Below are 18,922 nucleotides of genomic sequence, written 5' to 3'. Positions count from 1 at the left end.
GCCTCCCCGCCGGGCCGGCTCCCGGGCCGCGGCGGCGGCGGGGAAGGCCGGGTAGGAGGGGACCGGTCCCCTTCCCGTGGCCCGTCCTGGGGGTGTCGTCGGCCGCTGATGGCCCCGGCAGGCGAGAGGTGCCAAGGCGGCGTTACCACCGGGGAGGGGGCACGGGGAGGCCCCGCAGCGCGGCCTGGCTGGGTGTGGGGGCCACCAGGCACCAGCCTCCTGCCCTGCGGGATGTCGTGGCACTGGGCTGTGGCCTGGCTGTGTGCGGGGGCTGCCGGGCCCAGCCTCGTGGTGCTGGGCTGCGGCCTGGGCACAGGTGCTGAGGTGGGAGCCTTGGCAGCGCTGCTTGTGACTGGAGGGGGGGACGGACCCAGGGGCAGCAGGAGGGGTAGTGCGGCCCCTCGGTGCCGTGGCGGGCTCAAAGGCACTAAAACCCCCTCTGGTGCGCAGTCACGGACCACCTGAGGCCCTTCGGCAGTGGGCATCCCCTTGGGAATTCTACTGACATGTTAGGAGGGGAACCGAAAGGCCCTCAGATTTAACCTAACGCATCCTGTTTGGTCTTGGAACCAGTTTCTGCTCATTTTGTTGGGTTTTTCCCCCTTTCTACATGTAATGCTGTACCTCATCTTTACTGACTTTCACATACCAATTTCCAGCTATTTCCCAGGTTCTCAAAATAATTTTGAACGTCCTATTGGCGTGAAATTGTAAGAGCTTTAAGTCTCTATGCTGCCCGTCCTGTAAAACCCACAGGACTCACTGCAGCCTCACTCAGGATGACCGACAGCTCCGTGCCATGCCAGTGCGGGCATTGCCCACTGAGTCTCCCCTCTGCCGCCTGTCAGTGCCGCCTCCGTTTCCCGGCGCTGTAAGGCACCACCATGTTCTTTCCAGCTTTGCAATCTTGTAGTGATTTAATGACCCACTGGACGTGTTGCAAGAGTGTAATTGCAATCAATGCAATGCAGCTTGGAAGGCTGAGAGCACGGCGGGCAGGACGGGGCCCTGTCTCAGCTGCTTTACATGGATTGCTCCAGTTGCCCCAAGTCGGCAAACGGGTACGCTGCGGCCGAACTGTGGCAGGTTTCCGCGGCAGGATCGTGCAGAGCAGGCTGGAAGGGAGATGGCTGAGTGGTCTGGCTGGACTCTGAAATTATTATTTTGACTTTTGATAGTTGCGACATTTTGAGCAGCTGCACTGTGCCCCCATAACTTGGTTTAGGACAAACCCACAATGACCAAAACCAGCTTTTCAAACCAAACAATTCAAATCACAGGAATTACCTATAATCTTTCCTGTTGATTTGCAGGCATACGTTGATTTTTTAAATTCTTATTTTATTTTTAGGGATTCATTGATTACTCTGAGGATGCAGGAGGATGATGAGCATTTCCTAGGCAGAACAGCCGGGTGGAGCTGGAGCCCGCAGCAGCGGGGCAGGCGGTACGGGGGTACCGGTGAGCCCCTGCGCGCCGTGCCGGGGCCGGGCCGGCTGCTCCCCGGAACTCGATGCCGGGGCCGGGGTTGTTACCGGTAACAGGGTCCCCCGGCGCGGCGCGGCCCGGAGCGCTGCGGGGGTAGCACCGGCCGGAGCCGCCGGCCCTCCTCCGAGGCTGGTCCCGGTGTGCGGGCCATGAGGGCCGGGCCCGGGCCGGGGGCGGCCGGGGGCTGCGGCGAGATGGCGGCGGCGGGCGCCGAGCGGGAGCGGCAGGAGCGGCTGCGGGAGGCGGCGGCGCTGGGGGACGCGGAGGAGGTGCGGCGGCTGGTGGAGCTGGGGGTCAGCCCCAACTCCCAGAACGAAGTCAACGGCTGGTAAGGACCCCCCTCCCGGGTCTCCCCCCTCTGGTCCCCCTCCCCGGGCCGGAACGGGACTTCGCCTGGGGTTTCCAGTGCTAACGCTGCCGTGGGTTGTTCACGTTTCCACGTAAAACGCAAATCGGTTTGAATTTAGAATGAAGTTACAAGGTCGATCTGCTGCCAGACCCTCCGCGATGCAGATCTCCCCGTCCCAAAGAGGAAAAAACAGTGATGCAGCTGGTAACCGCCGCTACAAACACGCATCCCCTTCCCACCCCTGCCTTATCTTTCTGCTCTTCTGCTTCTCCAGATCGCTAGGCTGTTACTTTATAGTGCCTTTTTTTTTGGCAGTGCATACTGGCAGCCTGAGACAGTGAGGGCAGTCAAAACCAAACCTCGGCATGGCAGCAGGTCTTCGCCTCAGCAGAAATATTTTTTATTAACTCCTAAATCAGGTTTGAAAATGAGTCCGTTTCAAGCAGGGAACTTGCAGGCTGTTTCAGTGATACACGCAAACACTGATACATAAAAATATTTTTGACATCTCATGTGGATACCACCTGATGACACCAAACCCAAGACTTTTCTGTAATAGGCACATGTACAAGTGTACATGAATACACACGCACACAAAATGTTATTTGAAGCCAGATTTACAGGAAATCCTCAGCCAGTTTTGAAAACTGTTTTCCATAAGTTCAATTCAGCCCGTATTTACTGTTCTGTACTGTGCTTGAAGTTGTAATTAAAAATAGGAAGACTAAAATGAGGGAAGGAGCTAGACTTTTAGAGATGAAAGTTAGATCAGCAATTTTGAGAAGTGTGTAACACTTGCAACTTGTGGTTTAAATTGTGATTAAAATTAGAACTTGTGAAAGTTTAAGGTAGCTGATTCATTGGACATTGAATTCTCTTTGTGTGTAAGATAAACAGCTGCCTGTCATCAGAATGAGTTTGTATCTGAAACTGGAATTGATGAAAGAAATCTGCCATAATTATTTTTAAGAATCACAATCTGGTCATTTTTAACTATGGCAATAAATGGATCCTCACTGTTACTTAAGTTTGCTTGTAAAATTAAAATTTCTCCAGTGAACTTGTTAGTACGTCTGATGCTAAGAGGTGCTGAGTACTCACATTTTGATGCGTGTCACATCCATGGGTAGATGGTGCCTCTCTGCATGAGACCACGTGAAATGGGCAGGATGGATCCCAATACGAGGGCAATGCTATTGAGGTTTACACACCGTCTCTACAAAATAAACCAGCAGCTTACACACTCAGAGCAAACACGGCCATGCTGTCTGCATTTTCTCCCTCCACTTTGGTCCAAAGCAGTTTATGACTTGGCAGTGCACTACTTATGAATTCATGCGGGCTGTTCACACTTATTTCACAAGGAGATATTAGTGAAAAGTCCAGAAAACGCTGAACAGAAAACCTAAACAAACCTGTTCTGAGTTTTGTGGATTCAGATTCTGTGGGATCTTTGGTGTTAAAAATTCAGGAATACTTTTTGCTGACAAAATTGATTTATCCCATTTAAAAATGGCACTTCCTAGCTGAAATGCGCCACCCAGCCTTGGAGAGAGAAGCCAGGACTTTACAATATTGCTGGCAGTATCACCTCTGAAACACAGATTTTGTAGCACCCTTCCTAGGATAGTCTATGAAGAAAAATAATACATATACGTACACTGACGTTCATGTCTCTCCAGTTGGATCTAATTCTACGTAACCTCCTGCTGCTGTGACTAGTCCCATTACCTTTAATTCAGAGGTACTTTCTGCCGTCAAGCATTAATTTTAGTAAGAAGAAATTGTAGAACCAAGCCTTTTGTTTCTGGTAAGATGGGTTTAATTAAGTTAGAATACATAACAGTGAACAAAGTTTTGCAAGTTACCTTGTCTTCCCTTGGTTTTACCTGATCTGTGTCCCTTGAAAGATCAGATTTTCTCTTTTTCCCTTACATACACACAAGAAAACTTAAAAGAGCAGAATTTTGTATACAAAGTTGGGAGTTGCTGGTCAAGATAAAACTTCGCAGTGTTCCTTGAAAAAAAACACAACAACCAAAAAAACAAAGTGGAAAATGTTTCTTGGAGCTGGACTTTCAACTGAAACTTGTTTTCCTTACAAGCTTATTATTTATCCTGGCTTTATTTAATTCCTAAAAAATAAACAAACAAACTTGGAGAAGGGTTAAGTGTGTTCATTTTTCTGAAGAGTTCCCTTCATCTAGAGTTAGAGAATTAAAAGAAAACATGAAAACTTAGAGAAAGATCAAACATCACTAGAACCTGGGACAGGGAGGAATAGTAAGACTGTATAGCAAGTTATAGTGTGTGCATTTAAGTCCCCAGTACTAAACACTAAATAAACCCAGTAGCTTTTAGAATGTTTCTTTACTAGGTCCCTCTAGGTCAGCGACTGCAATTAGTATTTTTTTTTTTTAAAAAAAAGGTTATTAGTTCTGTGCATCAGTTAGAGATTGCAGAAAACCTGTTGTTTGCAGATCAAAGCTTTGGAATTGCTGGGGCATGGACTAGCTAGCAAGTGGGCAAAGAACTGTGCTTAGAAACTATGCTTACAATATTTTAAACACTTACTTTCCAAAAAGTGCAAGTCATTGTGCTGACAGCATTAATTAAGGAGTAATAATAGCATCCTAGGGAAGTATTCCCTATAAGCTCACATACACACACAAACAGAGGTATTTTAAGTACAACTTATTCTTTCAAAGATTGAAATAGCATATGCAAGCCGCCTTCTTACATTTATGTTTCCAGAAAAGTTAGTAGCCTAATAAATGCCAAATTGGAAGGATCTTGAACTTTAAAAATAGAACTGTGGTAACTCGGTATCAAGAGCTTTAGAGCAAGGGACAACTACATCAGCAGGTGTCACTGCAGGCTCCACAACCAACGTGAATTTCCAAGAAAGGTGCCGTTAAAACCTTTTTCATGTTAGACATGTATTAGGTCATTGTTCTTACAGGCAGCAAGATGATTAACGAAATCATTAGCAAAAAAATTGAGCAAAAGTTAATCTGCTGTGATTTTAAGATTTCAAACAGTGTTAACGCTTTCCACGTGCAGGACTTGTTTGCACTGGGCATGTAAACGGAACCACGCTCCGGTGGTGGCTTACCTGCTGCACGCTGGAGCCGACAAGGAGATCCTCACCAAGAAAGGAGAAAGGCCAGCCCAATTAACGTCAAAGAAAGAGATAAGGAAGATGTTGGGAGGTAAACCTGTTCGCTGTGCAATGTCATCATCAAAGACATCGTGAAAGGCTGTGTAAAGCATAGATGTTCCCATCTGTATTTTGCATGTTGAGGATACTGTGTTCAGATTTGAGTGATAACTATGACTTAATTTCTAGAGTGTTTACTTGGTAAGAAATCAGAGTTTAAGGAAAGAGGATTACCAACAAATTCCATATCCAGCTAGCCAAACTTTTTTCTAAATACCGTAAAATTAGAAAAACGGTATTTTGAAAAATGCTGTGATTAAACCGGTGAAGGATAGATGCAGCTTCCTATTTTCAGAAGGGCAACAGGAGAAAAACCTCTCAAATTTGTATGAAGCTCTTCTATGAGCAACATCTAATTTTCCTGGTGTTTTAGCTTAGACTCTGTGTTGAATAAATAAAAAATTAGCAGCCTTGGATAAACAGCTCGTTAAAGAACATGGGTAGAGCATTTTTATCATGTTTTGTAACTGTTGGAGCGGAATAGGCTTTCACTGCTAGAGGTGATATGTAATTTGAAATGTGGTTGATTAACAACCTCTTTCCTCCCCTTTGTATTCCCTTGTCTGTTTTTGTTTTCGTTATTGTCTCCCAGCTGTTGAATTGGTAATGTTTCAGCTCTCCCAGTACTGCATGTTCTTTTCCCTTTATCCCCTGCCTTAATATCGAAGGACATACTACCCTTTGTTCATTGCCTTATACATTATGAAGACAATAGCGTTATACCACCAGAGACCATGTTACGACATGCTGGCTAAGGATTAAACCAACACAAAACAAAAGTATTGCAGCGTTTAGAAGGAAATAGCACCCCCAGAATTACTAGAAGCAGACTGCTTTTGTGTTTACTGTATTGCAACACCTGAGCACTGTTCTGTTTACTGTAGAAAAAAAGGCATAATGCTGCTGGATTCATCTTTTAACCTGTGATGCTTTTTAACACTCTACTCCCTCACCGTAAAAAAAGAGGGACAAAAAGAAACCTCACAGTGCAACAGCAATAATTCTGTTTTTTCCCCCTCAAGTCAGTCTTGGAGAATGTTGTTTTCTTTGTTTTACAGTGGAGGATGACAAACTCCCAGACTTAAACACCGATGCAGATCTGCCAATCATCCCTAATTATCTGGCTAACCCACCTTTCCCGTATGTGTATAACACTACGAGTAACAGTGTTCCAGATCCCTCGGCGAATGGGAGTATCTCACACTCAGAGCTGCAAGACACCAACTCTTCCTCCTTACCCAACGTGGAGGCTTATGCACGTGTGCCACCGCGGCATGGGCACGCTGCTCCCGAGGCGGCCGATGCCGGAGGCGCGCCGTCACTGCCCCGAGGGTGTACCGCACCACCGCGCTCCAAACCCATCCTTCAGAGAGGGCCAGTGTTCCAGGGATCTGTCTCCTGGAGCAGAAGTCCCCCTTCGCCAGCTGGATTGAATCAGTCTGTACCGCAGCCAGAGAACGGCTCCTGTTCGGGACCTGTGCCGGCATTCCAGCCCGTTTTCTTCACAGGAGCTTTTCCACTGAATATGCAAGGTAACAGTAACAGTCTCTTCTCTCTTGGTCTTGGAACTTCTGCCAATCTCGGACAGCGAAACCCATCAGGGTTACACGTATTCACAGCGCTTGTAGAGATTTTCAGGTTCAGGCATTCAGAAAACATTTGAAGGGAATTAAAGAGGCAGATACCCTGTTTCTGCTGGAGCCGCTACTAAAATATTGATGAAAACATTTGCTATTTGTCTCAAATGCTGTAACAGCATACAAACACCTGGGTAGGCTAATTCTCCAAACAGCACACTCCAAGCTTCAAATAAAGAACATGAGTAAGCAGCCAGCAAGCCCAAGAGAGAGCCTCACGCAGCTCAGTCTGCAGACCTGAGTCCCGGGGTGAGAAATTCCATGAGCTGCCATTTGTGCAGGTAAATTTTGCCTGCCTAAAGAAGGAAATCTGGAATTTCACTTCCCATTCAGTATTTCATTCTTGAAATAAAAAGTGTTCCGATGCCCTGAATTAGCAGTGAGGAGTTAACCAATGACCAAAAGAGTCAAAAACTAATAAAAGCAATCTTGGATTGCTCAGGAAATTGATAACCTGTATAATCTGCTTTTAAATTAGTTTAAATCCAGTAAGATGAGTATTCACGCAAGGGGTTGTGCATGCATATACGCACACACTGTATTAGATTTGTAATGATTTTTTCATATGGGTTGATGAAAGTCAGTCTAATGAAAATTGTGGTCATACATGTCCAGTACTTTGCTTTCTGAGGGTTCCTGTATCATTACAAATGATACAAACAAGGTTAATAGAACAAAGAAATGCTTGGAAGTCAATATAGAGGTATCTTTTCCAATTCCTCTCTGCATCTGCCTATTAACGTACCTTCTTATTTCTAATAGAACTGGTGCTTAAAGTTAGAATACAAAACCCTAATCTTAGAGAAAATGACTTCATTGAAATTGAACTGGACAGACAAGACCTGACCTATAAGGAACTGCTCCGAGTGAGTTGCTGTGAGCTGGGTGTTAATCCTGAGCACGTACAGAAGATCAGAAAATTACCAAATACAATGTTAAGAAAGGTAAGAACTCTTAAATTTTGATGTGCGGCAACTTCTAAAAAAGACTTTTAGGTTACCATTAAAAAGAAATAATTTGTTGGCCACTTGCGTAGGCTCCTGTTGAAAAAAACCAAACCAAACCCAAAATGAAAAAACTTCCCTTCAGCTTCCAGCAGTCAGCGGTTGTTTGGGTTTCTTTTAGTAAAAATGTTCTCAAGTTTCCTGATCATTTCCTTTCATAAACATCTGGTGTTGAGCCCAATTAATATCCAGTTTCTCTACTGCAGCCTTAAATTCAGTGCAATGCCACACTGCTGTGACCCGGCAGCATTGAAAAGGCTGGCAGTGCTCAGCTGAGTTTTGGTAGTCCAGTAAGGACTCCGTGCAGTCCTTTCGGAACACACAGAGGTGTCACAGAATTATTCTGAGTGCAGGTCTCGGAACGTAGCTGTCTTTTCACTTCAGTGCCATTTACCTGGGCAGCAATCAGAAAAGGGACCTGCTGACCTGTTCTATTGATTCACCGTTCACCTTTCTTTCACTCTTCAATCCCGCTAGAGCGTTGTTGGCGTCAGGCGTGGGCTAATCTGATTACACCTAGATTAATAGACTTCCCTGCACTGCATCTTCACCGACTATAAGATGACTTACTCTTTTGTTAGGAAGCATGGGGGGGGGGAAGACACAAGCAATTCTGTCACTTGCCTGCTTAGACTGTTGACAGGACCGTTGTTATTTCCAGCTCTAATTACTTCAGGCTCTCTGGGTAGGACTGCAGGACTCTCATTATTTGTCAAGATAATACAAAACTAATTCTATTTAATGCTGTTTAGCAGCAGAGTACTGCTGCAGCGGGGATCACAGCTGGAGCCTGTGCTGTGGGAGGGTGTCTTCCGTGGCTCTCGAACGACCTTGCCCAAGCCAGCTCTGTGATGCTAGAGGATGCTGTGTGCAGCACCTTCTTGGGTAGATGCAAGAATTAATTCATGAGCTTCTAAGAGCTGTCAAGGCGGGAGGAAAAGAGGAGCTGGGGGTGGCACGCAGTAGGTATTTACAAGTGGAATTCTGTTAATCGCTTGCACTCATCGTCCATGTTGCATTCCTTCTAAAAATAGACTTCGCTGAGTAGCTGAATAGATCCCAGAATAAATGTAAGATGCAACAGGATGTCTGCTTTCCAGTTTACTGTAAAGAATTGTCATATTTATGGATAAATACATACCTTGTGCTAGCCTATTATTTTAACTTACCGCTGCAAAATTAAATGGATGGTTTATCACCTAACAACTTACTGTATTTATTTAAAGGACAAAGATGTTGCAAGGCTACAGGATTTCCAAGAACTGGAGCTTGTTCTAACAGTAAGCGACAAAAACTTACTTTTCAGAGTCCCATCACTTTCTGAAAGGAGTGGTTATAACAAGAAGGCATCAGAACTTACATACTAATCGTTTAATGAATAAAACAAAAGATTTGTATCTCATTTTAAAATTACACTTGAAGTACAGTATCTATAAGGGCTAATAATGTGAAAAAAATATATATCTATTTTGTTAACCTTGAAATAAACTAGTTGTTATGCACAGTTACAGCCTCTAGTTAATCTAAGAGTAATGACTCTTGATATCAAAGTAGCTTAATTCAAAGGAAGTATTGGTAGAACTATCTGTTAATGCAACACTTTAATTTACAAAAAGATAATCTTCAAATACTGCAGAGTTAGCAGCTCTCAGGGAAAGGCTTACCTTAAGCTGTTTAAATAATTTGTTTTCTATAAAATAGCAGAGGTACTCAAGCTAAAAACCTGCCATGAAACCCATTTAATACTTGTACTGAGTCCATTACCATTAATGTTCAATTTTTAGATTGTGTCTTTTAAGTCATATCTTTCTTAGAAGGAAAAAACCAGAAGGGTTTAAGTCTGTGGAAGAAGCACAAAACTATGTCTCAAGTGACTTACTACCCGTGATTTCTTAATCCCTGTTTACGCTTTTCCCTATTTCTCAGGTTGAAAATAAAAAGCGGTAGTAATTATCCAAATCATAAATATGCTCTCAACCAAAATCCATTTTACCGTTGTCTGTCAATATATAGTATTGACACGTGCAATATAAAATACTATTTTTGTTACTGTATTGACAACACATTTCTCCAGTGCTGCTTTAATTTCCCCTTTTAAAAGCACAAAATTGTAGTTTTATTTTCCTCTTACCTCTAAATTCCTCAGAAAGACAGCATCTTGGACCTTTAAAGTTACCTGTGTAAAAAGAAACTAGTGAAATGCCCAGGGTTTTCTGGGCTGACGTTAAATCTTGATGTTCCTATGCAATGTATTTCCTTTCTTCCCAATTACTTCTGTTTACCCATGTTGTTTACTGGAAGAAACTATTTTTCCTATTACTTAAAATTCAGAATTAGACTATGCTATGAAATTCTAGAATAAATAAATGGAAAAGTGTTTAAGAGCTGGATTTTATCTAATTTTTGAGGATTTTCGTATTTACTCAGTCATTTGCATTTGAGGAAGAGGTTCTATTCTGGTGGCCTACTGGCAGATGTACTATGAATTAGATGAGCGAACTAAAGTATGAGAGGTAACAGGCAAAGAGAACATGCCAAACTGGAGCAAAATTGCCTCTTGTTTCTTCATCTTCCCCCTCCCTTCCCCCAGTTTCTTTCAAAACTACAGCAACCAAAGGATTTTATCGTTCTCTTAGCTAAGCATTTACAGCCCGAGTTAGCTGTACATTGTCTGTGGACCTGTAGACAGGATTTATAAAGCAGCACGCTGAGCAGGGAGCCCCCAAACCAGCTGGAGGGAATGCTGAGGCGAGAGCTGCGTCTGAAGTGACCCCCCGCGCGGAGCTGGGTGTCCAGCACAGCCCGGTCTCCCTTCTCGGGGTTCGTTCTTCTCCCCGCAGCCGGGGCAGTCACCTGCGTGCCAGCTAATGCAGCAAGTGGTACCCAATTCACCCGCTCTCTCTCTCTCATCCAGTGACTAGTCCTTTGTGCACAGGGAGCAGCTTCAGCAGCCGAGACTGAGCACACAAGAGGGAGCCCTCTCCCAGTCCGCCCTGTAGTCGGATGGCCAGTGTTCACCTGGAAGCACAGATCCATGCAAAGATCCCAAATTGCCTGTGTGCCAGTTAGGAGACTGCGCTTCAGTCTCGTTCAGGCTAACAGTAGAACGTTCTGTCGCCACAGAATACCCTCTTCTGAAAAGTGCTGGAGGTTACACATGGTCCGAGTCATTGGCAGTATCTGGTTTTTATACCAAATTGCTGGTGGTATATCAAATTCGGTATCATGGAATAATACAATTTGTTGTTCCACGTATCGCACTGCCTGTTGCATTCTCCCTGGCACACAGAACCGATACAAGGGAGGCATCGGCTGTTTAAACACCGGCTAAATCCACGAAGGTGCAGGATTAGCCAGTCAGACCTACTAGAGAAAAGCTCAGCAGCGGGGTTGATGATTTTGTTGTTCCACTGATTATCTCACACATGCTGGTTGCTATCTATGCATTCCGAGGAGTATTTTTATACCTTGTGCAGTTTATACACAGAAGATACTATTAACACTCCTAACAATCTGATCAGTGTATAATCATTACATTACTGTGTATGATAAATAATTCATTACTTTGTGCTCTGCTATATGCAATGTTAATGTCAAATGAATGCTCGGCTGCAGATTCTTGTTTTGGTTTAAGAAGTATCATTTGTAAGAATTAATAAATGATTATTTTTGTCTTCTCAAAGTTTTTCTGAACTTTACTTGTGGAAAAACATGGGGACTTCTCTTGCGAGGTAGGTTTCTAGAATCGTTGGTGTAGGAAGTGAACAACAAAAGCAAAAGACATTCTCTCAGATACTAGCAGCAAGTACTGCTTAAACGCAGTACTCCTTTTATCTGAGGAGCCCTGGTTATCAATAATGCAGTAGATCTTTATTTCTGCAAAACAAATCACACGTTATTTCAGGTGATTAAGTCTTGAACGAGATAAATTATATACACATTGGCTCGGCATGCATGTTTGGCTCAAGGGGAGACTTACTCATAGTGACTTCGCACGTAAGAGAGGTACAGCAAAATTGTAACATTTCTGTGCCAATCATATCCCTGCAGGCTTAGGTGGAGTCTAATAAATTGGTTGAAATTGTGTAGTTAATCATGTATATTAAGCCATCTGTAGGTTTAGTTTTAAATACACGTTACTTGTAATTCTTAGGCCGAGGAGGAATTTTATGATGCTAAAATTGCCCTGGGCAGGGACACCAGAGGTTCTGGGATAGCGGACGGCTTTGAAGCTGAAGCATTCAACTCCCTTGTCCCAGGGGAAATACGGAAAGGAACGGGTTGGAACCACATTACGCATTATATCACTGTTTTTCAGCTGAGTCACTGCTTCCTGTCTTCCCAATTCAAAACCAATGAAATCTTACACAGAAAACACACAAAACAGGTATCTTTTGTACCATTAGTATAATTTACTAATTATAAACCTGCATACAGTACATATTGCCCTGCGATACGTTTTCTTGGCAGGTTGTTTGGCATTCTTTGGGAAAAAAAAGGCATTTAATAAAATACTTCATGTATGTAGAAAATATTAAAAAATATAAAATTTACTTTCTGGTTCTTATAATTGTAAAATACTTTGTTCACATATCACAAGTTTAGTCTACTACAAAAACTGTTTTGTAAGTTACAGTACATTCACAAGTCACTTTGCGGCAGATCAGTAATATTAAAAAAAAAACCCCAAACCCAACCCAAACACCCAAGGGGCCGTCTTTTCATGCTAGTCCAGCATCTTTGGCCATACTGTAGAAAATACCCTTTGATGCTATAAGGCTTGCAGGTGTATCAAATTCAGCTATGGTTCCGTTGTCTAGAACAAGAACCCTGTGCAAAACAAAAGGTGGTGGGGAGGGAGGGAGGGGAAGATATGTCAGAGAATTCCTTGCAAGAAATGTGGTATCCCTTTTTATCACAAACTGCTCTAATCTTTGCCTTGCCTTTGTTTTGCTCAATTATTTTCACACCCTGAAACACAACAGATGATAAATGTTCTCCCTGAGCCGCTGTTTGATTCAAAAAGGTACAGCACAGTCACTGTCTCCCAGGGGTAATAAAGGGGGGGAGTAGATGTGAAAAAAAAAAAAAAAAACAGGAAAAAAAGTGTCATACTGGTACTTCTGGAATTGTAAATATTGTGCCAGAAAGCCAAAGAGATAAAAAATATCATGTAGTAACGTATTTTAAAGTTGTTAACATGATGTTAGCGAGTTAAGTTACAGCAGTTGCTAGTTTAAAACGGATCCACAGGCTTGCTGACAGCGCCATTTATGCAACTGGGTAGTATCTCTTGTGCAACTCTGGTTAGTGAGTACAGAACCTGGTTCTTACGCCAACAGGGGCAAAGTCGGGTCTGGATATTCTAGGATTATACAGCTTAAACATCATGGCTTACATTCTACCCAAGGAGCATCTGTGTGGCTATCTATAGACAAACCAGACCCTTTTAAATGCTGCTCCACGTACCCAGTAAAGCGGTGAGCCTGCCCACCACACGCTATTAAAAGGTTTTTACCTTGTGTAATCCATAATTGTGTTCAGCCTGTGTGCTATTGTCAGCACTGTGCAGTCTTCAAACTGGATCCTAATTGTCATCTGGATAAGATCATCCGTCTCGAGATCGATAGCTGCTGTTGCTTCGTCTAGGATCAAGATTCTCGTCTTGCGAAGAAGCGCTCGTGCCAGACAGACGAGTTGTCTTTGGCCAACGCTGCAAGCACAGACAGAGCTTTCAGAAACGAGCCCCCGCTGCCCATAGCTCTCCACCGCTCAGAATCACTTGTGCTAGAGCAGATTGCTCATCAGGTGAAGCTACCGAACAAAAAACCCCCCGGTATTTAGCAAACAGCCTGGTCCGTCAGCCCTAGAGCCCACAGATACACACAGGCAGCATTACGCAGCTGGTTTTAGCATAGGTGTTCACTTACTGCCTGACCCAGTGCTGCCAGAGCCAACAAATGCCCCGTTTCTATCACTGTGACAAAAGCCAAGGAGACTAACGATTACAATGCTTCTGCCTGAGTTTTCAGAAACACGGTTATAACAATACTGTGTATACACAAACTTAAAAAAAAAAAAAAAAAAGGTAAAAAAATGAAAAAAATGTTCTGAGGCTGTAAGTCCTTTCTACCTTCAAATAATATAAAATATAGATATACACACACCTGGGCAGCCCACACTTCCTCCCCTGCTATAAACACACCCCAGACACAGCCCCTGAGTGTCTCTGCAGGATGAAGAAGATGCTGAACGTTCATCACACATAGTCTGGTCACACCACAGTCTCACAAACCAACGCAGCACATCAAAGCACGGCATTTTGTCATCCCCTTTCAGGTCTTCGTGGGTTTCCCAAATAATAATGGAACACAAAGATTGCTAAAGGGTCAGTTTAAACAGAGGACTCTTACTGAGCACTGCAGTTTTATAGATGTTACCACAGCATCTCCCTTCCTACCAAACCATGTTTAAGGGACTGCCTGTGCCCAACAGCCTGTCACCCTGAGACTTCTTTCTTTACTGGTAAGACAAGATTTTGGTGTGGGAGAAATTCTTCCCAGCAGCAAAGAAGAATCAGCTCATTCGTGGCAGAGGCAGAACAGCAAACAAGTGTTTGAGCCTTCGTGGTTTTCTTGAAGCACGAATGGGTGGCTAAATCATTTTAGACACAACAGACCAGCGTAAATCTGTGCTCAGGTGTTTCTCACTGTTACAGCTGAATGAAAGCTTGGTGTATATTTCTAGTCCAAGTGTTCCATACCTAAGATTTTCTCCACCTTCTGAGCATTCATAGTCCAACATGGATGGCTGACTGCTGACAAACCTCTTCAAATGAGACAGTTCAAGAGCTTTCCATATTTCTTCATCTGAATACTTATTAAATGGATCCAGGTTCATCCTCAGTGTTCCAGAAAAGAGAACAGGATCCTGGATATAAAACCAACTCTCATTAGACAAGCGCTTTAGCTGTTTTAAGTACAGATATGAGTTACTGCTTTGAAGTCACGGTTGCACTGCAGGTAGGCCACCTCCCAACCCCATCCACTCTGAAAATACATGACGTTATACACACTTAAAACTCACATTCCAACTTAAAAGGTGGTTTATCCTAAACCCTGTTTCATCACCCAGCATCAGCTTATAAGGTGGCAGGACAGGACCACTTAATGTAGAAGTATTCTGTTTTTCTGAAACAATTTTCTGAGTGTAACAAAGCATTTTCCTCTGTGGCTAAGCCATTATTTATGGTTTGCCAAGCTGTTAAGAGATCCTTCCTTTACTGTGACACACAGAAAAAGTACCTGAGGAATAATTGTTAGCCTCGATCGAAGGTCATGCAGACCAATCTCTGAAATTTTCACACCATCAATTTTAATTTCCCCTTTTACAGCTTCCAGGATCCTAAAGAGACAGAGTGTCATGGAGGACTTCCCTGCTCCGGTTCTGCCAACAATTCCGATCTACAACAAATTGCAGGTTTAACAACAAAGCGTACAGTTAAAACAAAACCAAAACCCAACAAAGAAGCCCCCAAACAAACCCCCAAGATTCCTCTAAGAGGTTTGATGCAAGATCAGAATCTAAGAAAGAATTTAACCATCGCTCCCTAGAAACCTGGTGTCATACGTTGTAATGTATATATTGCCATTCCCGTCATCTGAATGATACCCCATATAAATATGTACAGAGGTCTAGAGCCATTCTACATCACTTTGGGCGATTAGCTCAAGTACCCATGCTAGGAGTCCAATCACTCAAAGACAAAAAATAAAGGCTTTTCAGAAGGCAATTCAGACTTCATGGTGAGCATGTGTTATCTCCATTCCAGGAGGTGGTTTGATTGTCATCCTGTTTGCTTAGTGTAAGGATAACTCTCCTCTCTTAATAACATCCCACGGAGGACTTTCCCCCTGCTAATTGTTCTGTCACCAGCACGAAAAACCCAGAACTTTCAACTGAAGCATGAAGAAACGAATGCCCCAGAACAAAGACAATTTCCTGATTCAGGAAGCAAAGAATGCCATTTCCTTTCATGCCAAAAATTTCACAGGGAAAGCCAGGGAGTGGAAAAAGTTGGAATTCCTTCTCCCATCTGCACTGCTTTAGAAAAGCATTGTCGTCACTGAATTTTTGTCACTTGTGCTGGTGCCTCCTACGTACAGTAGCCTGTTGCCAAACTAACTTGGAAAGTCCAGAAAATCCTACGGATTGGTCCTACTGCTTCCAGCCTGGAGGATGCTGGTACACCGACAGCGTGGTTGTCACTGCTGGCTTCTGCAATGCCAGCTTGAGTAGGTCTCCACCACTGCGGCAAGTGTGCTTGCAGATCCTGTCCTCTGCTCTGTGGTTGCCACTGGAAGCCCGGAGCAAAGTGCTAGTAAGGACATACAGCTGGTAACTCACCTTTTCTCCACCATGCACTTGGAGGTTCAGACCCTTCAGCACTAGATCCAAGCCCTTCCTGTACCGCACTGAATAATTCACAAACTCCAGCTCTCCCTTGGATGGCCAGTCTTCCGGGGGACGCTTGCCCTCAATAATCCAGGGAGCCTAAGGAAAACAGAAGTCAGAAATGCCTTATATAGGTTTAAGAAAAAATAATTCAAACTCAGATACAAACATCAACATTTGTTACTAGAAATATATATGATAAATCAAATCTCAGTATCAAATACACTTATAATAATAGGGAAAAAACATGGATTCCTAAATACCCACACATTTTAGTCTTTGTTGTGAAGTTTACAGGAAAAAAGGTCTGAGCATATAGGGCCAAATCCTCAATGGATATAAATTTATTTTTTTTCCATTAACTCTAATAGAACACTGCCTGTTTCATGCCAGCTCAAACTCTGGCATGTATCATGCATCTTGTCTAGCTTCCTTTTAGTTTTGAGATTAAATACTTGATCTCCTGAACTGTTCACTGCAGCTCTTCTCAGATCCTCCGTTTCCTAATTCTTAGCCTCCCATCATGTGCACGCAACTAACAAAACCCAGTGTGTCCACAGAGCACCAGACTTCCCAGCATAGCTCTATCTTCCACTTTTAAAAGGTAGAGGATTGGATGATTTTCCTGGATTAGGCAGTACAAAGTTCCTAGAGATGTTCTTCTCATGGGAGATGAGGACTGATTAAGTTGATTAAATAGAAATAGTATTGAAAGCACGTGCATAGCCTGATAATAGTACTGCAGCTGTGCTCCCCAGCAGGATCACAGCACCATCCATGCAGGTAGGACCATGCACCAAACACTTCAAACCCAACAGGAGCAATATTCTGATGGTGAAACTCATCTCTGTTGTGCTATAGCCACTCACAGCAGCAGAAAATGAGATGCTAAGCACAAGCTGCACGATGGCAGTAATAATTTGGAGCTGTGATAGCATAAATTACAGTTCAGAGTGTGACATTTGTTCAGGTTAAATGATAACACTCTCAGAGCAGGAACTGTCTCTCAGGAGTCTAAAGAAAGACCATGTAAATATGTGCATTAAAATTTCTCCACGGTTGTTGGTGGGCATGCTTGATGCTTGGTAGCTGACCTCTGTTTCAGTTTCTGAATACTCTTTTATTCTTTCAACAGCCACAATGTTAGTTTCAAGTTCAGAAGTCATTCGGACCATCCAATTCAGAGACAAGGTCACCTTGGCGCAGAAAAGGAACAAAATGTCACCCACAGATGAACAACAGGTTTAATAATAACAACAACAAAACCAGATGCTGCTATTAAGACACGGATTCACATTAACATTACAAATGGAATAATTACCTTAGCATTGACATTAATACAGTTACTGGGACAAGAAGTCTACAGATAATCAGGTGCTCACATGGAGAAGCATATGCCTCCCACGGTGATTTAACAAATGGCAACAAAAGTTGATTGCAAGTCATTCCCCTAGTCATGGGTCTCACTGAAAACTGCTGACAGCAATCCTGCACACTGCGCCTAAAAAGCTTCTGGCAATAGTGAGGTCATTAAATCTGATAAACTGTACACAGCTTGGGTGAGTATAGTTTATCTTGCCTATTTATGAATCCTACTGATCTGCCTAGGATTGCCTGGACACACTGATGTGTTCCGTAGCAGCTATGATGCAGGACATCTTAAGCCCATGCTGTTCAAATGACCTGTTTGTGGTGGGTGCACCTGACACTTCCTGAGCATCCTGCGTGCTGCTGCTGCTGCTGCTGATACCGGGGTGCAGCACAACCTCGATCCTCCCAAAGTGCCCTGAAGTCCTACTGCACATGAGCTTGCTGATGTCTGTCAGCATTCAGTGTAATTCTCTACTGTTTCCAGACACCCCACAACTCATTTTTATTATTTCCTTATGAACTTCAGCTTCAACAAGCACTTAAATTATTGCTAATATAACCAATACCATCTACAAAACCGCAAACCCATCAATGAACAGAAAGCTGTAGTACATACCTGTAATGCATAAGATACTGAAAGTCCTACCAAACCGGCGTTTAGGCTGTTTTTACCAATCACAGCAAAAAGGGCAGCAAAAAGAACAATGCAGTTCCCCACAAATTCAACTCGAATGCCCAGCCACCTGGTAAAAAAGGCAGACGTAAGCAGAGCAGTAAATGGTGGCTTGGACCACTTATGCAAACACAGGATTATCTAAGTGGAAACAAGAGTTACATCCCTTTTTTTTACCTGTTGGATACTATGCCAGGATAGTAACTCTTCTGATTTTCATCCATCTTCAAATCACTGATGTCCACAAAGGACTTCACTCTTCTATAGGCTCTGATGACACTGGCCCCTGATACTGTTTCTGAGAAGTGTGAGTAGACGGGAGATCTGCTCACAGACTCCAGACGCTTCAGCTGGCGGGAGGTAGCTACGTAGAATCGCTGCCATTTTTTGGAGAAAATTGAAGGATACATGAAATACTTTCTCTTTTAATTAACAGCGAAGCATTTTTTAAGTGAAGGATTTAAAGAAGACGGCTACTGATATACTTCAGCTCTCCAAATTATTCTCTATAATTAAGAAGTATTTCAAGAAATTTATCTTTGCTTCATTCCACAAGGACTGGGTAACTGCAATTTCTATAAGTTAAATTTATCTGTCTCCCTTTAAATTTAGTTAATACACCCTAAAAAAATTAATCCATTTTTAGAAGCCTCATTTTCCTAGAATATGAAACATGAATTTGCACCTCCATTGTCAGGTCTCTATTTACCATCTATAAAATAAGCT

At 43.2% G+C, this 18,922-nt stretch overlaps 2 protein-coding genes across 5 annotated transcripts in view; one reads left to right on the top strand and one right to left on the bottom strand.

The window, feature by feature from the left end:
- Nucleotides 1–30: 30 nt before the first annotated feature.
- On the top strand, nucleotides 31–11,380 carry ANKRD40 (ankyrin repeat domain 40). 3 transcript variants are annotated; one of them, XM_040581820.1, is made up of 6 exons: nucleotides 31–128; nucleotides 1,352–1,816; nucleotides 4,901–5,049; nucleotides 6,116–6,589; nucleotides 7,457–7,638; nucleotides 8,925–11,380. In XM_040581820.1, the coding sequence occupies exons 2-6, from the start codon at nucleotides 1,638–1,640 to the stop codon at nucleotides 9,063–9,065; spliced, it is 1,125 nt and encodes a 374-aa protein (XP_040437754.1). In that variant the 5' UTR covers nucleotides 31–128; nucleotides 1,352–1,637; the 3' UTR covers nucleotides 9,066–11,380. The 3 variants fall into 3 exon arrangements, with proteins under 3 accessions (XP_040437754.1, XP_040437755.1, XP_040437753.1); XM_040581821.1 differs by lacking the exon at nucleotides 31–128 and having other exon boundaries at nucleotides 379–1,816; nucleotides 8,925–8,978; nucleotides 10,613–11,380; XM_040581819.1 differs by lacking the exon at nucleotides 31–128 and having other exon boundaries at nucleotides 382–1,816.
- Nucleotides 11,381–12,088: 708 nt separating this feature from the next.
- Nucleotides 12,089–18,922, bottom strand: part of ABCC3 (ATP binding cassette subfamily C member 3) — a 50,090-nt gene continuing 43,256 nt past the window's right edge. Inside the window, exons 24-31 of one of the 2 annotated variants that reach the window (XM_040581818.1) lie at nucleotides 18,374–18,573; nucleotides 18,140–18,266; nucleotides 17,247–17,348; nucleotides 16,105–16,251; nucleotides 15,003–15,161; nucleotides 14,462–14,628; nucleotides 13,217–13,411; nucleotides 12,089–12,528 (exon numbers count right to left, since the gene is read on the bottom strand). In XM_040581818.1, the coding sequence (XP_040437752.1) occupies nucleotides 12,420–12,528; nucleotides 13,217–13,411; nucleotides 14,462–14,628; nucleotides 15,003–15,161; nucleotides 16,105–16,251; nucleotides 17,247–17,348; nucleotides 18,140–18,266; nucleotides 18,374–18,573 (1,206 nt within the window). In that variant the 3' untranslated portion in view covers nucleotides 12,089–12,419. Of the gene's footprint in view, nucleotides 12,529–13,216; nucleotides 13,412–14,461; nucleotides 14,629–15,002; nucleotides 15,162–16,104; nucleotides 16,252–17,246; nucleotides 17,349–18,139; nucleotides 18,267–18,373; nucleotides 18,574–18,922 lie in introns of those variants that run through there. The other variant, XR_005826026.1, reaches the window with a different exon arrangement.

This window comes from Falco naumanni, chromosome 1, assembly GCF_017639655.2.
Source record: "Falco naumanni isolate bFalNau1 chromosome 1, bFalNau1.pat, whole genome shotgun sequence".
In the NCBI taxonomy this organism is placed as follows: Eukaryota; Metazoa; Chordata; class Aves; order Falconiformes; family Falconidae; genus Falco; species Falco naumanni.
This window is presented reverse-complemented; position numbering and strand designations above follow the sequence as displayed.

Excerpts from the sequence above, each read along its gene's own strand:
- ANKRD40 (XM_040581820.1), top strand. The coding sequence starts at position 1,638 with ATGAGGGCCGGGCCCGGGCCGGGGGCGGCCGGGGGCTGCGGCGAGATG. Across the intron at positions 1,817-4,900 it reads CAGAACGAAGTCAACGGCTG|GACTTGTTTGCACTGGGCAT; the intron begins GTAAGGACCCCC and ends TTCCACGTGCAG. Across the intron at positions 5,050-6,115 it reads GATAAGGAAGATGTTGGGAG|TGGAGGATGACAAACTCCCA; the intron begins GTAAACCTGTTC and ends TTTGTTTTACAG.